General features: G+C 45.6%; 1 protein-coding gene across 6 annotated transcripts; it reads right to left on the reverse strand.

Moving 5' to 3' along the window:
• Positions 1-415: 415 nt before the first annotated feature.
• On the reverse strand, positions 416-13,526 carry CRYBA2 (crystallin beta A2). 6 transcript variants are annotated; one of them, XM_083512872.1, is made up of 7 exons: positions 13,454-13,526; positions 11,319-11,429; positions 8,428-8,622; positions 5,124-5,292; positions 4,692-4,833; positions 1,090-1,232; positions 416-696 (listed from the first exon to the last, which is right to left on the reverse strand). In XM_083512872.1, exons 4-7 carry the CDS (start codon positions 5,279-5,281, stop codon positions 549-551), a joined length of 591 nt encoding a protein of 196 aa, XP_083368998.1. In that variant the 5' UTR covers positions 5,282-5,292; positions 8,428-8,622; positions 11,319-11,429; positions 13,454-13,526; the 3' UTR covers positions 416-548. The 6 variants fall into 6 exon arrangements, with proteins under 6 accessions (XP_083368998.1, XP_083368997.1, XP_083369002.1 ...); XM_083512871.1 differs by having other exon boundaries at positions 5,124-5,295; XM_083512876.1 differs by lacking the exons at positions 8,428-8,622; positions 11,319-11,429; positions 13,454-13,526 and adding an exon at positions 7,183-7,226 and having other exon boundaries at positions 5,124-5,295.
• Positions 13,527-20,403: the final 6,877 nt, after the last annotated feature.

Genomic DNA, 20,403 nt, shown 5'->3' on the forward strand with positions numbered 1-20,403 from the left:
TGCCATTAACGGTGGCTTGATATGCGGAGGCATTAGCAGATAAGGTTTATCTTCATGCTGTGAAAAGCTTCCCTGCCAGATTTCTGAATGTGAAGATGCGGTTTAAAAACACAAGCACAGACCAGACCACTTTTTCTGATTGGTTGGCAATCCTACTGTGGCTCAGTTTTAGTTTCCTTCTGGTGTAAAAAAAACCACAAATGTTTGTCTGTGCCTTGTTGAGGCTTTAGGGATGGACCTTCCGTGTGTTGTGTGTGTGTCAGAGACAGTGAATTCTGCTTAGCTTTCTTGGCTTGTATGCCAGCAGGTAAACCAACCAGCCTGCTGGGTATAAATTAATTAGTTAATTAATAATAATAATAATAATAATAATAATAATAATAATAACAGATGCACAAAAAGAAAGATGGGTTTGGTAAATGCCTTTATTGGCTACCAGGTGCAGGTCTACTGCTTGGCGGGCCCTTGGGCGCACAGGCAGGTGTGGGGGGTGCTGGTGGAGTGCAGGAGGGCCGATGCTGCTGCTGCTGCTGCTGCTAAGACACAGCTCAGTGCTGGACACGGCGGATGGACTGGATCTGGTTGGTGTGGGCCTGGGTGCTGTATTCGCTGTACTTTTTGTATTCACCATTCTGTCTGTCCCGCTCCAAGACATATTGGTAGCCCCGGTACCCTGGGTATTGATATGCCACCCATCTAGGGGATAAAGCAGAACATTGGCAATACAGGCACTTCCAGCCCCAAAAGCATATCCTACACCAAAGAAGGGATAGTTCAGCCCCCCTCCCGCTGCTTTTTAACCCATATCCTTTGGGGGGGGTCCACTCCTCCTCCAGCAGCTGTTACTGATCAACCAGTCTCAAAAGGGCAGGACACAATTGGGGAAGGAGACCGGGAGCCTGGGATAGTTTCTCTTTAAAAAGGGAGGCAGCTATGGCAATCCCAGGATTGCTCATGGTTCATCCAGCTAGCTGTGCTTATTGGTGTTTTTGGCAAAGTAAGAATGAGGTTATAGGAGGATTCCCTTCACAGAACCTGCGGGGTGGGTGGCCCTTCCAACTTCGCTCCAACTCAGAAGGCATCACTTACGCTCCAGAATTGACCTTGATAGAAGCCACCTCCTTGTTGCCCCAGCCCATGGCCTGCAGGGATGGATAGTCATCGCTGAGCTCAAACTTACGTCCTTGGAAGTTCTCTGCCTCATACAGGGTAACTTTGCTGTCACTGTGGTTCTGCAGGATAGGTTAAAGTGGAGGATGATTTGGTGTGGGACTGTCACAGGCAAAGACTTTTAATACCCAACAGATAAACCACAAGTTCACCATGAGTTGCCTAACAGATGAGCAAACACACCATGGCTTATTTCTCCTACATTTGGGTTTTTTCCCAGCTGCCCTAGCCTCATGTCTTTTGGTGAATGTCTGCAGTGAGGTGGTGAAACACACCATGTTTATGGAAGGGTGCTGGAGTCACAGATAACACCAAGCCATAGTTAAAACAAACCAAGTGTTGTAAGGCAATAATAAACCACAGTTTCATATGGTGATTTGTTGGCAGTAAACAAACCATAGGTACTGCTGGGCAGGGTTCACACATAATGCTAAACCATAATTTAATAAACCATGACTTAGTGTTGTGTGCGAACCAGGCCAGTTATGACAGAGGAAAGGAAGAAAGGCAAGATCCTTGAATCTAAAAGAACACCATTTGCTATTCCTGCATTTTTATCCACCTTCCCTTTCAGCTCTCCTTTTCTTCACTTTCTTCCCTTTATTCCCCTGTGGCTAAGCCACTGTCCTATTGGCAGGTTGGATTGCAATGATCATATTGCAGTGGATGGTAGAACTCCTCAGGCACTGCTCTGAAGGGCCCTTTTCCTGCACAACCAGCACCTGCCAAAATTCCCTGATCTGTATTATGGACTTGCTCCCTTCTTCCCTACCCTCTCTAATGCCAGTCCCTTCAACCATGTGAGGTCTCATCATCCTCTGGATTATGCCATAATGTTTATATTTGCTTCCCCTTATGACTGGACATCTGTGTGGCCCACCTCCCTTCAAAAACCTTTTGAAAATCCCCCTCCTTTTCTTATAAGGCTTTTGGCGCAACCCCTCTTAGTCCCCATCCCCTACAAAGCCTAAATGAACTGTAGACATATACTGTAAACTTCTCAGGAGCTGGAATCTGTATTTTGCTTGACACACTGTAAAACTCTGTGCACAGTGGTGATACTGCATGTGCACACACACAGAGAGAGCACGTGCAAAGGAGTTTTATCATCCATTGCCTCTGGTTTCCCTAGATCAGAAGTCGGGACCCTGTGATCCTCCAGACATTGTTGAACTCAAACTCCTATAATTCTCAGCCTGCATAGCCAGTGGTCAGGGATGATGGGAGTTAAGAGACCAGTAACACCCAGAGGACCTCACTTGGGCATCCTTGGGCACTGTGTGTGCTGCTGACAAGCAGCTGTTGGTGAATGACTGTCAAGCATCTTTATGGGTCTGTCTGTTAACATAGTCCCCAGCAAGCAGAAAAGAAAGGCTTGGGATTCTATCCGTTATGCAAAGAAAACCCTCCCGGCTTTCCAAGTGGTCAGGATGCATAGTCTCTTGCTATCCTGCTGTGGACTCAAGGGGTTAAAACTGAAACTGGGCACAGCTGCATCCCCCTCCCCCATTCCTGCAGGCTGCACTCCGCCAAGTGATCCTGCCAGCCAGAAACGAGATGATATCTCACACCCCTTTATTAAAGCGCGGACATAATCTGACTGGTTGTTATTAAAGCCCAGAGATGAGGACGTGCAGAGATTTTAAACCCCGGTTAGGAACAGAAGCAACCGCTCTTCAAGATGGAGTGATATGCCATACTGGCTGTAGCCTGTTTGGAGCTGGTACTATACATTTGTCCCAGAAAGCCTGGCTGACACTTGCAAAAAACAAAAACAAAAAAACCTTTCCTTTTCAATGCCAACCTTTCACACCCTTGACCAGCTTTCTGACGTTAATGCTAAAAAAAAAGCACCCCTCCCAACTTATTCATTTGTCTATGGGAGCTTTTTAATATATGCCACTCCACATTCATTTATTTAGTTTGCTTCTGCCATTGAGGCAGCTCCTTTGCCCCAAAGCCATGTGCCAAACTGAGCTATATGGACTAAGATGGCGAAAACCAAACTGGGAGCCACTGTAAAAGATGCAAGCGCCCTCTCGACATCTGGACCTAGCAAACCCTTCCTGCCTCAGCACTGTACAGTGAATGAACGCCTGGTTTCCCCCATGGGCTTGCCTTAGTTTAGTCCGCTCTGCTTATGGACTGGGACACTTTTAGACAAAAAAGGAGTCCAAAGCATGTGGTTCATTTTAGAGTTATTTACCGCCTTGGCTTGCAGGGTGTGTATTGTTTGTCAAACAGCATGGGCCTCTTATTGATCTAGCCAAGGGACTCAGCCTTCTGACCCAGAGATGCTGCCATAAAAGCCCCAATGCACAGCACTTCTGCAGAGGGAGATCTAAATTCTTCATTCTCCTCAATCTCACTCATTTTAGTGAAAGCAAGGGGAAGGACTTGGAGGAAATTGTTCTACAGCAGTGATTTCCCCCCCCCCTCTAAATTTGAAGGTGGCAACCCTAATATGAGCCTTTCATTGGTTCAGATTAGGGTTGTGGGACCCCAGATCCTGATGAAGCTTTGAACAGAAGGGAAATATTGTCTCATCACTGCAGGACTAAGATGGTGAAAACCAAACTGGGAGCCACTGTAAAAGATGCAAGAGCCCTCTTGACATCTGGACCTAGCAATCCTGTCTGAGATAAAAGCTATTTCTTCCCCATAGCCACCCTCATTTGTGAAAGGTCACGAAGATAAGCAAGATTGCAACCTTGTTTGGCCCTGTCCTCCAGAGTACATTGCTAACTGTTTATATGTGTCCCTTCTCTCCCTGGTTATTGAGTCACCATCTGGAGAATGGGCTTTTACCTTTAAGGCTCCCCAATGATGCAGGAGATGAGATCTCCGCAGCTTCTCCAAACCTCTTGTTCCTTCTGAATGCAGTCCTTGCCCTCATTCAACACTGAGCATAATTTTACATTTCCCCTGAGCCCCCGAAAATAAAAAGGTGGAAAACAGGAAGAGTGCCATGGTTTTAGTTGACTGACAGGAGCTATACAGAAATCCACAACAAAAGAGTTCTGATGAAGAGCTCTGTATAACTCAAAAGCTTGCTTGCTACTGGATTAACAGCACTTCATTTGTCTCATAAAAACAATCACCTTCACCTGTTGTGCATCTGTGGGATATCAGCTTGTCAGACAGCCTGTTAATTTCATTTCAGCTTTGTTAATGTCACTCCCCCTGGCAATTTCACTGAAACCACCTTTGTCCTTGAAGACTCTTCTGTCATGCTTCCACTTAATTTATTACAGGCAGCAAATGAAATCGGTATGTTCTGGAAGTAGCTTTGGTTAGAAGAGTGCTTTTCAAAGAGATGGTGCTTGATCAAGGAAATATGGTATTGTTATTGTTGTGGTTTTCCACCACCATTTGGGGATCCCTTTGCCCCACCAGATAGTTTTGTGTTTCCTTTTACTCTGTGCTCTCTGGAACAAGACCAGGAGGCACCCTTCTCCATTGGGGATTGGGTCCCTTTCAGGTGTTTTTTTAGAGCCAAGAGAGTATATTATTGCACTCACAGCACACTTGATAGTCCGGAAGGAGAGCAGGTGCTCGGTCCTGTAGCCACTGTTCCCACTCCAGGCCTCCCACCGAGGGTAGTCTCCTTTCTCCAAGATGAACTGCTGTCCTTGGTATTCAGGGTACTCAAACCCCACCCAGCTGTAAAGATGAGAAGAGAGAGAGCGCAAATGATGGTAGCTTCAAATTTAAAACTCACAATAAAATTTAAAAATCAAAATCAAATATTGCTCAAACCATCCGATAACTGCCTGTGAAACATTATGGGGTGAAAGACTGGCAGAAGCCCCCTATGGGGCACTCTCTCTCTCTCTCTCGCTCTCTCTCTCTCCTTCTACCCATCAGCCATATATATCTGTGGATTCTCCAAGCATGCTGCTCTTTTCAAGCCAGCTTTGCAAATATTGCTCTATGGACACCGAAGCACTTACGGGCCACTTTCCACCTTGATGGAGCGGATCTTGCGGAAGCCACGTTCCATGATGCTGGGACACTCCATCAGAAACTCACAGCGCTTCCCCTGGAAGTTTTCTTCCTCCCAGACGGTTATCTTGAATTGACCCAGGGTCTCCATGTGCTGGCTGGTCATGGGCAGCTCTTCTGCTATAGAAATGCAATGTTTGTGGGTTTTTAATGCTTGTTTCTGGTGGTGATGGCAGCAGGGTGGGGTCAGCCTGTCCCCCTGCACTACCCACAGAAAATCCAAAGTTCACCCTGTTAGCAGCTATCATGGAATAGCATCAGCAAGCACCATGCCATACAGTTAAGAGAATGGGTCATGGAGAAGAGACAGACAGTAGCATCTGAAATGCTAGAAAAAGTAACCAGACTCTGAGGAGGATTATCTGGCTAAGTGATGAATTGTACAGGCCAAGAGAGTCCATGATGCTCCTTTTCATCTATTCCTCCTCAATTTGTCATCTCATTTTACTAGCACCTATCCCTGGCTAGTTTGTACAATGGAGCACCCCCCTGTCCTTGCTGACCAGCAGCTGGATTCATGCAGATGGTGTAGTGAGTCAGTGGAAAACGGGTGCCTACACACCCCCAGCTCTACCATTAGACAGGGCGATGCAGCTCACCCCAGGGAGCAGGTTTGAAGGTCCTATTAAAGGGACCTTATTTCATTTTATATTATACAGGGTGAGTCCTTTAAAAGAGGCCCCGTGGATACAGAGTACATATGTTCCACGGGGCCTCTTTTAAAAGACTCACTCTGTACTTTCTGGCTTGGGAGCCAAATATATTGGGTCTTTTCGTTTTTCTTAAATGGAGCGAAATCTCATACCTTCCTTTAACCTAGAGTTCAGTCAACATCTGCAAGCTCTGGTAGGACTGTCAGTCCCCATGATCCAGCTGTATTCCTGTCTTAAGTTTATGAGGTATGTTGTCTGGAGTTGAAGGGAAATCCAGAATCCAAGTGACAGGCCCCCTCCCCTCAAGGGAAGAAAAGTTTTTGGAAAGCTTCCTTTACATTTTTATTACACACAGCCTGGTGCCAGAATTGTGCCACTAGATTTCTGCTGACCCCTTCCATCTTACGTTATAGTGCACACTTACTTATACACACACCCTTCAGTGCTGTGTTTGACTTTCCTGCCAATGCATTCTAATTGTTACTTTTAAAAGAACAAAAGAAAAAAGGATAGCCCTGTTGCAGTTGTGGGTCATACAGAATTCTAGAGGTAGATGGGCCTGAAATGCCATTCAACATAGCCCTCTATCTAAAGGCAGGACCAGTCATTCAACAACAACACCCATCAACTAATGCAATCCAGACCACAGCTTGCTGCCAGCAAAGAGCAGGTGCATCAGGAAAGGTGCCGATAGAACAAACATCTCCAAGTAACTCATGAAAGCAAGCGAAACCAGTATAGAACCATACCCTGGAGGAATGTGCCGAATCTCTCCTGCCCAATTCATCCCCTTTGTCGGTTGACCCAGAAATTATGAGTTGAAGTCCTTGCAGAGAAATCTTTCCCCAGTGATTCTCCAAGGGAAGGGAAGTATATAGGGAAGGGGGAGACACTCAATTCCATTCACATTTAAATTCACATTTTCCAAAGCAGTTATCCTTCAATTTTGTACTTATCCCAATTTTGCAATGCAATTCTCAAAGCAAACAGTGTTTACAAAAATGCATGTATTTGGGGAAAGTGTGCATAGAAATGAATATGTTATGGGAAAATAACATAAAAATGCATTATATTAGGGGGAATTGCTAGCAAAAATGTGTACATTAATTAAAACTGCATCCAAAAGTATGTTTATTAGGAGAAATACGTGCTAAAATGCAAATGAATTTTTATGAGAATTTAGGGAAATAAAGCACAAAATTGCTCCAGAAATATGAGGAATCAAATTTAAGACTGGAGAAACCGAGAGAACCAAAACTGATAGGTCCTTCCATCCCTACCAGGATACCACACATAAGGACCCAGGGGGTGGGCCACTGGGGCTGTTTGGGGAGGGCAGGGGGCTGGTACTTACTTGGCAGGCAGTGCACGGAGGCAAGAGTGGTGGTGCTGGGCTGGGGGACCCCAGCAGCATTATATAGCCTGGCTTGGCCAAGTGTCCAATGACTGAGCACCAATAGGTTGTGCTGAGTCAGCAGTGGCAGCTGTGGGAGGTGAAGCAGCCCAGCCCCAGCCCGGGCTGTCCATTCCTCTTACCCATCATGGCGAGATGCCTCTCCTCTCTCCTGAGGCTAACAATGGGAAGCACTGGGCATGTTTGCTTAGCAGCGGAGGGACACAAAAGACAAAGGCCCTGACGTGCCATTTTTCTTTCACCCTCCAAACAATGCCTCTGCTCAGCCAGAGGATTAAGAACACGGCCCTTTCCCAGGACATTGCACAGGAAAGGCTGGCAGCCATTCCGCAGGACAGAGAAGCTACCCCTGGCGCCATCAGGGGTGGCACTCTAGAGAAATGCCTCCCTCTGCCCCAAGTGCCTCATACTTTCCTGTCCCTGGCATCATGCCCCTCAGTGTGAAACCTTACTGAGCCTATACATCTGGGGTGATTCAAAAGCCTTCAAGTTAGCTCCAGGCTTTGTGACTCAGATTCCCCCCCTCGACTGTAGTTTCCTTCTCAGAGCTACAATGGGCAGCACCCTGAACAAACTACAGTTCCCAGGTTCCTGGGGGGGGGGTCATGTGCCTTAAATGTGTGTTGGATATGCTGTAAATGTATGGTGTGGGCCTGCCACACCAAAGCAATAAGAATGCACATTTCTGCTTTGGCACCCTTTATATTTTACCCTTTGATTGCTATACCACAGGGGTGGGGAACCTGCGGTCTTCCAGGTGTTGGTGGATTACAGTTCACATCCTCTCTGACCATTGGGTATGCCCGCTGCGGGTGATGGGAGCTGCAGTCCAACAGCTGGTGGGTTACAGGTCTCCCCAGCCCCTGTTGTACCTAGATGGGGAAACAGGTGTAGGGAATGTCTACTCCAAAGAAGTAGATAATAAGCAAGAATCCACATCTAAAGTAACCTGGAGGCATATATCAACAACTAATAGGTAAATGCCACAAAAGCATGTTATTTCCCTTTAAGAATTCTGGGAATTGTAGTGTACAGTTACAATTTTCAATCACCCTTAGCAAGAATCCGTTCCCAGAATTCTTTGAGGAAAAGAAGGTGCTTTAAAAGTATAGTATACACAGAGCCATAATGTGTGCACAGCGTTGTGGGGTTGCGTTCCAGCCACAGTGATGGTACAGTACTTGCCTTGCACAACAATGAAGGGCTGTCCATTTGTATTTCAGAGTAACCTCTGTGGGAGCCACACCTGCTTCAGTGGCCTCCCAGCCCATTCTGTTCTTGCAGAAATCCTTCCACAAAAATCCAGCACTCTCTTGTGGTTGTTGAGAATCCCACCCTGGCCCACAAGGGGGTGCAGAAGGGCAGGGATTGTTCAGGGAACTGCAAAAGAGAAAGACAATGGATAACGACTCACTAACTGAAATGAGTCAAAACTATTTCCCACTTGCTTTCCCCTCCTGATGTTCTATACCAGGCTTCTCAACCTTGGCCCTCCAGATGTTTTGAGACTACAATTCCCATCATCCCTGACCACTGCTCCTGCTAGCTAGGGATCATGGGAGTTGTAGGCCAAAAGCATCTGTAGGGCCGAGGTTGAGGAAGCCTGTTCTATACATTATTACAGTTCTGTATTGGTAGGTTTAGATCAGGGGTCAGCAAACTTTTTCTGCAGGGGGCCAGTCCGCTGTCCCTCAGACCTTGTGGGGGGCCGGACTACTCCCCTCTCCTTCTCTCAGGTCTTCTGAAGATTGTGACTCTGTGGGCAGAGACCTATTGTTCTATATTTGTACAGAGCTTTGTGCATATTAGGTGCTTTCATAAATGACTAGTTATGATGTGTGTGTAGTTTTATGGGGTCATAGAGAAGCTGTGATCTTGGGCTCACAGTTATCACACTAGCCAGTATTTTCCCCCTTCGGTTACATTTTGGCTTTTTACCGGCTAATTAACTGATTCCTCTTAAATATTCTTACATATTAAATTAGGCACTTCACATTTATAAAGATGAGTGGGGTGCATATGTAAAATAAATACATGGCAAACCTCAGTGAAGTTGCTTCTCTGAAGGCAACTTAGTACCTCTTAGATGTGTAAGGTGACCCATGTGACTTCAGCATTTCTGAGATCCAGGCCTATGAGTTAGATGAGGCAACTGCCTCACCTGGAAGGATCCATATGGACTGCAAATCTGGCCTCCAAGGAATGCTTCACTCACCAGTATGGCAACAGTGCCAGCGGTAGCTGCAACATGCTCCTTGGAGGCCAGATATGCAACCTCCTTGGCAGCCCCTCCCCCATGCTGCCCACACAGCAGATCTCTCTTGATTGGTCTCCATTATGATCAGTGTTAATCTTTATTTCCTCCTTTTTCCTGATGTAGATCTTCACTCCCCTCTTTTTTGTGGCAGGGTTTGTGTGCCATTATGCGTTTGTCTCCTCCAATATATGGGTTGGACTAGATGACCCTTGGGACCTTTTCCAAATCTACAATTCTATGGCTCTATGTATCTTGTGTTTTTATCCTGAGATCTTCAGATGAAGGGCAGTATTCCAATTATACACATGTTTGCATACTTGTGTATAATCGGAACACTCATTGAAAGCCTGTAAACACCTCATTCCAACCCTGCCCCATTCTGCCTTCTTTTGTGACATTTTTGTGATGTTTTCAGGTTGCTTCCAGGTTTGGCACAATGCATGCGTTTGCAGTCGCACACATATGAGATGAGCCTAAAACGGTCGCTGGCTATATGCAAATTTAATAAATAAATAGTTACAAGTGTCAGATTGAATTCATGCATTCTGATGTGATGTGTTTTGTGGCCCCACCATTTTTATACTTGCATAGTCATTCTATAATTTACTTTGACCTCTAAGTTGTTTATGGATCATCAATGTGTTAGGAATGGCTTGGGTGAGTTGAACCTCCCCCACGCTAGGAAGATGAAGGATTAGATGAGAAGACTACAACTGCCCCCACAAGGAAAGTGGGGATGAGTCTCAACAATTGTGCTGTTTAACTTTGCATCAAGGGGAAAGAGAAGGCAGCAATATGCCCCCCAGCATCCAAAGGTGATTCAGCTCCTTAATGCCTTGGAAGAATTGCATCTCATGCCCTTCTGCCAGCTGTTCTATCCTCAACAACTGGTGCTGTCTCTAGGGGTTCCTAACTAATCTGCTAGCTATACTACAAGCAAGAGAAGGAGAAGGGGGGGTATTTTGTTTTCTGAAGTTGCTGCCTCCTGTTGTTAGCTCAAGGCCTTCTCCTGCTGCTGCATAAGTTAATTTGATCTGTCAGGTCCATTCTATGTGGCACTAAAACAGATCATGTCTTTCCTTGTACCCAGCAGGTATGGTCAGTAAATATCCCTTCCCTGCAAGGTTTTCAGGATAATTTGGACCTCAATATTGATTGGCTGGTCTATTTGCAAGTGGTTTCCCTATTACTTCCCTCCATGTCCTTTACTGGCTTGGGATGCCCAAATGCCACAGGAAGCAATGGTTTAATTACTCCAAATGGCCCCACCCCACTCCAATGACCAGCCTTGAAACTTCCAAAGGAAAAGTGTCTCTATTCTGTAGAGTTTAGTTGTCATTTCCTGAGTCCTTGGCACTCAGGCCAAGGCCAAGTAGCTTGCCATGTAAGGATAAGAAAAATTGCACCTCCCGAAACAAGTTATTCTATGCTTCCGTTGGAAGAACAATGTTGCATCCAGTTACCCTACTGGTATTGGTGGAAAGAATGTCTGTGGTTTGTATCTAGAAGGCTTGGCTGATCTAGTTGGTGAATTAAATGTGAGCAATCATTTCAGTTAATACATCTCTAGAGTAACTACAAAGAACTTGGCATCATTATCTTTGATTCGTTTGTTATAACAGACCAGAGTATAATTAGTTTGTTGAGCTATGGTAAATCACTGAGTAACCAAACCTTCTATTTGACTTCATTAAAAGTGACTGAACCAATGAAATCACTTACTTTCACATCATGGGACCAACCCCAAAACCAGCCACACAATTACATCCACAAATTAGGTAAATGTTGAATAAGGAACCAAGGCAATAATAAATCCTACCACTTGTTAAGTGTATGATTGAGTAAATAGTGTCAAGCCGAGTCTGCTGGTTCTTCTGCAGATTTCCAAAGCGTGGGGCATCACATTCACCTTCCCTTATTTTCAGCCCCTCTAGGTGGAATAATAGGAAGGCAGGTGAGCAATTGCATAGATTTAACAGACTGCAGCAGATCCCTCAGTGTGGATTCCTGGTCCCCACATGTGTGTGACTGTCCAGTACTAGGGAGACAGTTTTGCTGCAGCCACATTTCCCCCCTCCCTCCCTGGAGCAGATGGAAGCAGCACCAACCCCTGTTTATCTTGCCACCCGTTGCTTGGTGCACTGTTTGCTCCGAGGACCATTTCCTGCTGCAGGCACAGATACAGCTGGGTTTATTTACCAGGTCTGGCTGATTAGATCAGGAATAGCTCCCACTGCCTCTCTTCTCCCTCTTCCCCCAACTCACACTCTCTCCCTGCTTCTGCCATCTGATTTCACTAACAAATCATCCTGCCGCCTTAGGAAGGAAATGCAAATAGGGCAGGCAGCCTGTCATTTACCCCAATACAGCCAGGTGCTAAGGTGGCAGGAAAAGCATCTCCTTCAGTAAGAGCTAGGAGATGTCCGGGCCACTGAATCCATTCCAAATACAAGGAAAGCTTATTAAAACCAGAGTACACCACCTGTTATTTATCATTTTGGGTACTGTGGACCAACAGGCAGTACTGGCAGCATTCTGGACAGGGCACTCTGTTTTTTCTGACACTCCTTCACTCCAGCACTTCTTGAACCTTAAGCTTAGGAATGACCAGTTGCCTTCTCTCATGCACTCACTTGCAAGTTTCTGATCGCTCATTGCCTCACCATCCTCACGGGTTGCCTGATCTGAAAATCCCAAGAGGGCAGCGAGCTCCGGGACCTCTTGTGGAGAGTCCCCATCTTCAGTCTGTTACCTCTATAGTGCCCCTTTGGACCTCACTACTCCCTTTAGATTTCCAGATCTAGGCAGGTCTTTGCATCTTTAGGAGTTTTTTCATCATATTGCAGCTATTAAAGGGACACAAGCCACACCATACAAAGGTGGCAGCCTTACCTCTCGTTTCCAAAATACCTCTGCCTATCCACACCTTTCCTGCTGTCATCTCACAGGCTTTCCCATCCTGAACCCCTTAATGTTAGATGTTCTTCCAAGATGCGAACCATATAACCCTTCAGGTCATAACACTAACTTTGGCTGTATAAAGGTGGCGAGGAAATCCAAAGTGAAAAATAAATAAATAAAAGGGCTCTATCACAGCAACATATGGACATATGTGCAACACCAGTATTTGGAAGGGACATGATGTTAAGGGAGGGACATTTGGATGTGCCAGCCCACAGGGCCAGATTTCTTGGGAAGACCTTGCTTCTCAGCTTTCTGGTCAGCTTCAGTCTGCTTCACACCCAGTTCTCCTTGTACCCAGCCAAACTGATACCCTCTTCCCTCCCTGGGGTGAAGATACTGTTTTGCTGATTGGTTTGTTTCTTGAGTTGATGGAATGTTCATGACCAGCATCATCTGGTCAGGTTACCTTGGATCAAGTTCAATTCTTGCAGTCTGAGAATGCAGACAAGCTGCTTGAAGGAGATTGACTAAGTGTCCTTTTGACCCTTGCCCATCATGGCTTACAAAAGGCAGATGAAAGGGTGTTGCTGGGTGAGCCCACATGGGTGAGTCACATGAGGGAGAAGGTGCCACTGGTCCTTAAGGAGGCAATGGTCCATCCCCTTCCCAAGAGGGATTCCCTGGATACAGAGGTACTGAGCAACTATTGTCCAGTTCCCAATAACCTCTTATTGGACAAGTTGCTTGATAGTGCATGAAAACTGCCTTTGTCACTCTGTTCAGTCATTTGCTGCAAGAAATTTTACTTCCAAATTTTGTAGGTGCGTTACAGTATAAAGAATAAAAATATGTATGTAGTGCTTTTCTAGAAAGCCCAAAGCACACATACAGTACATCATTAATGATGCTCCTGTAAGGTAGGCCAATATGATTAGCCACATATTATATAGCTTGAGGAGGATAGTAGTTCACTGAAGGCACCCACTGAGTTCTTGACTGAGCTGAGCTGTTTGCTCTGAGGGGCATCCAGATCAAAGCACATGCTCTTACCCACTCCTCAGATGTCTTTAGGAGAAGGATCTTTTGAGATGAGGCTCTGAAGGGACCTCTGAAAGGAAGAGCATCAGCTTAATGTTTCTCTGTATTTGGACACTGGGGATACACACACACACACACACACACACACACACACACACACACACCCTTGCCCTTGGTACACAGTGTGAAAGGAAACAGACCTGCTGATATCCTGAGCACAGCTTCTCCCGCCCTCGCCCTGAACATCAAGTTACCTGTCTGGCCTCTGATTGCTATGGGGACTAATCCACCTGAAAGGCCACAAAAGACCAGCCAGCTGTTACCACACAGATGATGATGTCTCAATGCCTGGCTCCTGGGACTGAACAAGGGTCTCTAATTGATGCCGCTTCCATAGCGGAAGCCTCCTAGCTCCATAGAACTGTATAGTATAGATAGACCCTAAACATATGAACCCACAGAAGTGACACTCTATGAATTGCTTTGTTTAAATAAATAAAAAGTGTGCCGCCTCTCTCAAACTTGAGGCAGTTAACAACAGTGATAAAAAGTGAGATGGGATTTCACAGCTAAAACAAAAACAAGGACTTGGGGGGAGGGGGAATTAGAATGCCTATATCTAAAAATTACCCCAAAAATATATGCATGGCATCCCCCCCCCCACGTCAAGAGAGAGGGAGGGACACAACTGGATTTCTTCCTGTAAACTTGACCAGTATGTTGGAGCAACCACTGTGAAGGTCCGGCTTCCTTCCTCAGTATCGAAACTGCTCAGCAGGGCCCAAAAAGAGGGACTTTAACTGGCAGCGGTACAGGTAGCTTGAGAGATTCCCCAGATTGGTAAAACTTTTTATGTTGATGTCAGCAACATTCCCCCAGGGAATGTGCAGATGCTTAGTGTGGTCAGAGCCAAATTTGAGCAGGCTTCTTCCTTTTCTATTTCCCTTTCTGACACCCCCTTGTCTCTCTTCCTTTCTTTCTCTTCCCCCTTTTTCAGCCCTCTCAGTGATCTGTCCAGGGAGAGACAGATTGCTCTTGCTAGAGGTCTGATCACTTGCAGAGCTTTTCCCCACTTCCTCCTTCAGCTTATCCCCCTCCTCCCCCATCTCCACGCTCCCTGCAGGCAACAGCCATGTGTGGCTTCGGGGTCCAGGTTCCGCACCCTGTCCTAAAATACTGGTGGATCTAGAGGGTGCAGGCTGGAATTTGTGTGTTGTTTGGATGTGGACATCGGAGGTGGCATTTGGCTATAGATTTGCTAAATGTGTGTGTTAACGCATGTACAAAGGGTAGCCAGATGTAAAGATGGGTAAGACTCCTGTACCTTGAAATTGCTGTATATAAGAGGGGATGCTCACAGGTACAGATTGTCACTTAGGAATGAAAATACAACACTTTCAAAAAAAGCAGCCCCAGCTGTTGAAAGAATCAGTGTCCTGGTTCTCCTTTACATGTGGTAACTCTAGACATAGGACAGGATGCAAGCATTTTCATGAGCATATGTGCATGTGTTAGGATACTCAGATGTAATAAAGGAACAGGCTTCTATATTTCATCATAATTTTGTATAATCATAATTTCTATCCTGCCTGTTCTAGTGCTTAAAGTAGCTTGCCACAATAAGCACAATAAGCACAATATAACATTATTATTAAAACAATCTCATGTAAAAAGAAAGGCTGTAGAACAGAATCATTTAAGGTCATCGTCAGCAGCAGCAGCAGCAGCAGATCATGTCAACAGTACTTTCAACTGAAAGTCTTAACAAAGCGGTTTTGTATTTTATCCTTAAGGCAAGGAGGGAGTCAAACAGGGAAATTTAGCTAGTGCAGTTGTTCCCCTCACTCATGCAGCACTGAGAAAACAACCATAGACTGAAATGTCTTCCACGCAACTATTAAAAATGCTGGGGGCCTTGGATAACGTTTCTGCCAAAGCCTTAGGGTTACCAGCTTTCTGAACCTTTAACAACAGTATGATCTGCAGATCCCATGGACTGCAAGAAGATCAAACCTATCCATTCCAGAGGAAATCAGCCCCGAGTGCTCACTGGAAGGACAGATCCTGAAGCTGAGGCTCCAATACTTTGGCCACCTCATGAGAAGAGAAGACTCCCTGGAAAAGACCCTGATGTTGGGAAAGATGGAGCGCACAAGGAGAAGGGGACGACAGAGGATGAGATGGTTGTATTCAGTAAAGGATGGTTTTCAAAGGGGGCTTGGGTTGGGAAAATGTGGTGTTGGTGTTGTGAAATTGATGGAAACGATATAATAATAAACACCCTAATTTGTGTTGGTAGCAGAATATCTACAGTTTAGGGAGTGGACGATTTCCACTTTCAGTGGTCAGCCCTGCTGGTGGGAAGAATCAGGGGCAACGGACTATTTAGCAGAGAAGATAGGGAAATTTCTCATCACACGGGGACCTAAACCTCTAGTGCTACCTGGCCCAGTTGCTAGGTAGCACACTTCCAGGGGAGGGGCTGTTTCCCCAATGGTGATCATGGTAACACATGGAACCTTGAAAGAGCAGCAGTTTTTGTTATTTTCCTCTATGGTTACCACAGAACCTTCAAAGATTAGCAGTAGGGAACAACCACTAATCAACAACCATTAGTAGCAGCAGTAATTATTAAGGGCCGAGGTGTGGACATTTCCCACTCTCATCCCTCCAGAGCTTTCACACTCACCATTGCCTTAAAAAAAATCGTATCATGCTTCCTGGCAGCTGCCTTGGAGATTGTTGTGAGGAAGAAAGGTGGTATAGACAGGCTGTGATACCATCACCTCTCTCTCAAATATACAAACCTATAAACTATGGCAAATATAATCTCCCCAGATATTTTCCTATTATGATGCATTCATCTTTCCTTGGCTCAGCAGTCGGGGTCACTGGGTGTGGCAGAGAAGGAAGGATGTTGGTCTGACATGATCATCAATGATCAGCAATTCCTTCTCTGCCCTTCTTGATCCTCTCTCAAGCCCAGTAGCCTCTGTCTCCATAGTGGTTCTTTCACTGAACCACTGGCCTCGACTGTTCCCATTGTACCTCTTTTCCTAGCCTGCTGGACTCCTTGACCCTCATTCTGGCCAATGGCCTCTGACACGCTACCCAAAGAGAAGCTTTTCCTAGCCTCTTGGCTTTCTATAGCATCGCTTTTCTAGGCCCACTGGCCTGATTCACTGCCTCCTTTGTTTCTGGTCCTTTGTTCTCTTTGCCTGCCATGGGGGCAGGACTCTCTTCCTAGCCCACTGTCCTCAACTGTCTGCAGCAGGATCCTCTTCCTGGCTTGCTGGCCTCCTTGATTATCCTCTTAGTGTCTTCCTTCTGGACACTGGCTTCCTCTATTGTCCTCAAACCATCTCTTTTCTTCCTTGACCGTCCCCTCTTCTGCCCGCAAGACAGTGTCTTTCGCTGGCCCAGTGGCCTTTTGACTCCTTCCCAGAGGCACCCTCTTTCTAACTTCTTTTTCAATCCTGCACTAGTATCTGTGATTTATGTCAGTCTCGCAGATCTGTCTCAGTCCAGTAAGTCCCATCCAATTCCCCAGCAATACGGAATAAATTTGTGACTTCACTCCTTGGCACTTACAACTTACTGTTTTAACCATTACTTTGTACCATACGTATATGCGATCTGCAAGTTTGAAGTTTAATTATAGGGTCATTCAAGAGAAGCTGCAGTTGTAGGGTTTGCAACCATGCTAATTCTAGACTGTTTATAATCTTTTGGCTTTTTCCATATATATTGAGTACAAACTCTGAGTTTATCTACATTATAGACATAAGCTCACTTAATAGCCATTTGGTCTTCTAAACAATATATCTGTCATTTTCAATTAAGCCTAGGAGTGGAGTAACAAGGAAACTATTGGATAGGATTGAGGTTCTCATAGGGTTGCCAATAACTGGCCAGAAAGGGGGGGGGGGAATCCATCAGCAACTGCTTGGACTTCGAATTGACTTCAACTTTCCAGAGCATGGAGATAGCTGATTCTGCAGATTATACTGTTGTTAAAGGCTCAGAAAGCTGGTAACCCTAAGGCTTTGGCAGAAACGTTATCCAAGGCTTTGTGTTCTTAATAACTTTGTCTGGCACAAATCAACAGGTAAACACTTCCCAGCAAGGAATCATGAAAGCAGAAAATGTTTTGCTTGCAGTTTCTGCTTCTCCAGCAGCTCTTAAGGGTGCACAGTGCTTCTGCCACTAAAATATATAAAATGGCAATCCTAAAGTGTGGAAAATAGACATGGCTTCAGGGAGAGAATCTGAGGGATATTCTGCAGTGCTGAACAATCACCATTGATAGCATCAGCAATAAAACTTGCCTCTGATAGCTCATGAATGAAACCCTAGCGGGTGGATCTGTCCCTCCTGTACTTGGTGACGATTGTGGTACAGTGAGAACAGAACATCCTATTGCCTGAGGGTGCCCAAACAGACAGCTGGGTGGGAACAACAACCCTGCCTGATAGAGGGGCTGAATATTTCATCCTCATTCAGCCACCTTGTGAGCTCATGCTGACAGGTGAGATTTAAACCAGCAACATTTCAGCTTGTAATGTTCTTAGCTCCTATGCCACATGGTTCAATGGGAGCTTTCCCCCCTCCCTCCATGCAAATTGCAGACTTGCACACTTCAGATCAGGATCCTAGCATGGAGCAAAGGATTAAAGTTCCCCTCACTTGCACTGAAAACTGGCCTGGCCTTCTGCATTGCCTATTGGTGTAAAAATAAAAACAACAACCTAAGCTAAAGGGCACAGCTCTAACGTTATGCTCTAGTTTAGCCCCTACAGTTGCTATGTGAATGTACCTTTTGGTTTCAAGCTCATAAAATTCCTAAACAACTGGCCCAGGGTTATAACTGCTTTTTAAGCCTTGTAGCCCAATCCTATGCATGCTTACCTAGATAGTTTGGTGCCCTTTAACGTTTCATTAAAATTGGCTGCCAATTGGTTGACAACTTGCAGAGGCCAAACTATAATAAGATGTTGGAGATCTGTGTCTGAATCACTCATCATTTAATATTTTTTTAAGCAGCTGCTGGGCCTGGGCCACTTCCAGTAGAGACCGCAGCACTAACGAAGCAGGGTGTTAACCCATTCAGCTAATGTAAAATACCACCAGGTGATTTTCTGGTATTTTCCTTCACCAGAAAGGCAGCCCTTATTTAGGTTGAGGATGGAAGGGTAAATATTATTATCTAAATCCATGGTTCCCAACATGGGGCACACACCCCAAAGGGGGACAATTTGATTTTTAAGGGGGGCAATTCGAGAATGAGTTATTAACAGTTAATGGCCCTTTAGGCTTCCTCCATGTGAATAAGAGTTCACTTTTTGAATAATAAGAATTATGTGTCACAGGGGAGGGGGGGCGGTGTCAGGATTTTAGAGATGCTTAGGTGGACATGGCCCAAAAAGGTTGGGAACCACTGATCTAGATCCTTAGTCTCTCTCCTGCCACCCAACTCCTCACAAATACATTAATATGAGACCAGTTGTCAAAGGTGAATTAAGTGGACTACTCAACAAACAACATATTTAGTTTGGTTGACCCCCGACATGGTTCATTCCTGCAGCCTCTCCTTGTCTCCCAAACTATTGTCTCATCTCTTGTAGGTTGGAGCCTAGGAGTCCTGGCTGCAGTCCTTGGCTAGCTGGGGTTAAGGTGACCTGCTAGGAATTGAAAAGATATCAATCACTAAAGCTTCTTGCCCTGGAGTCTTATGAGCACACATATCACACCATGCAGTTAACAGGAAAGAAATTCTATAGCAGCCAAAACCTTCTCTAGGGTTTCCACAGCACAGCCCTACACTATAAACTCCAACTGTCTCTCTCCAGCTGCTTCCAGACACCATGGACTCATAACTGACTGTTTGATTGCTGGCATCTGTCTGTCTTGGGAGACAATGGTGGAATGAGCTTTTGGGGTGTTGGAAGGTTGTGGCGCCTGCTGCTGTTGTAGAGACTGATATGGGAGAATGCCATGTGCATAGCCGGGGAGGGGCTGAGGGGTAGCTGCCCCCCACCCCCAAATCAAGTAAATAAATAAAAACACTTAACTGACCAACTGAGTCTCAGATAACTTGGTTCTGCCCCCTCCCAACATAAAGCCTGCCCTAAAATAAATCCTGGCTATGCCCATGGAGAGTGCCTCTGACTTGCAGACATAAAATGAAACATGTTTGATTTTTCTGTGTCACATACACCGCCACAGTATCAGTCTTACCATGTCCAAATCAGCCTTGCTCTACAGGGGCAGAAGAGATGACTGCCCAGAGAGGTACTGGAGTGGGTGGGACCGCTAGAGGGAATTTCATCACCCCTGCATGGCAAGCTGCATCTGCTAAACAATTTGTGTGTGTGTGTGTGTGTGTGTGTGTGTGTGTGTGTGTGTGTGTGTGTGTCAAGAAGACCTGTTAAACACACAAGCCTTTTCTTAATTTGTATCTTGCTGCCCTATAAAGGACTAGCTGCAGCTATATTTGCATCCCTGCTTTCTGTTTGCTCAGGGATGCATCCACAAAGCATGCTGCAGTTAACTCCTAGCTACCACATCCTGGTGCCTTATCCTGACAAGCGGGATCTTACCACTACCCTCCCATTCCCTGTCTGGGCAGGCTTTTTACCCTGACCCAAGATACAGATCAAAAGTCTGAAAAGTTGGGTGCACTGCTGCAGAGTCCAGCCCATGCCAGCACTTCCTGTACCTTGAAGAGACGTACTGAATTTGGCTAGGTGGGCTTATTTTTAAGGGCTGGGAAGGGCCGGCACTAGAGTCCCAGCTGTTGTGCAAGGATGACATGTTGGCACCACACCTGACTTCAATTCTATTATATCCAGGTTAAAAAACAAAGCCTTTCCTCATGAGGAACTGTGGCAACTAAAGGGACAGCATAAAGTGCAGAAATAAAAGAGCAACATATTTCTTTGGGACTTTGGCAGCCCTACCTA

Source organism: Podarcis liolepis, assembly GCF_965112155.1.
Source record: "Podarcis liolepis genome assembly, chromosome: 1".
In the NCBI taxonomy this organism is placed as follows: domain Eukaryota; kingdom Metazoa; phylum Chordata; class Lepidosauria; order Squamata; family Lacertidae; genus Podarcis; species Podarcis liolepis.

Excerpts from the sequence above, each read along its gene's own strand:
- CRYBA2 (XM_083512872.1), bottom strand. The coding sequence starts at position 5,281 with ATGACCAGCCAGCACATGGAGACCCTGGGTCAATTCAAGATAACCGTC. Across the intron at positions 4,834-5,123 it reads ATCAAGGTGGAAAGTGGCCC|CTGGGTGGGGTTTGAGTACC; the intron begins GTAAGTGCTTCG and ends TCATCTTTACAG. Across the intron at positions 697-1,089 it reads ATCAAGGTCAATTCTGGAGC|ATGGGTGGCATATCAATACC; the intron begins GTAAGTGATGCC and ends TTTATCCCCTAG.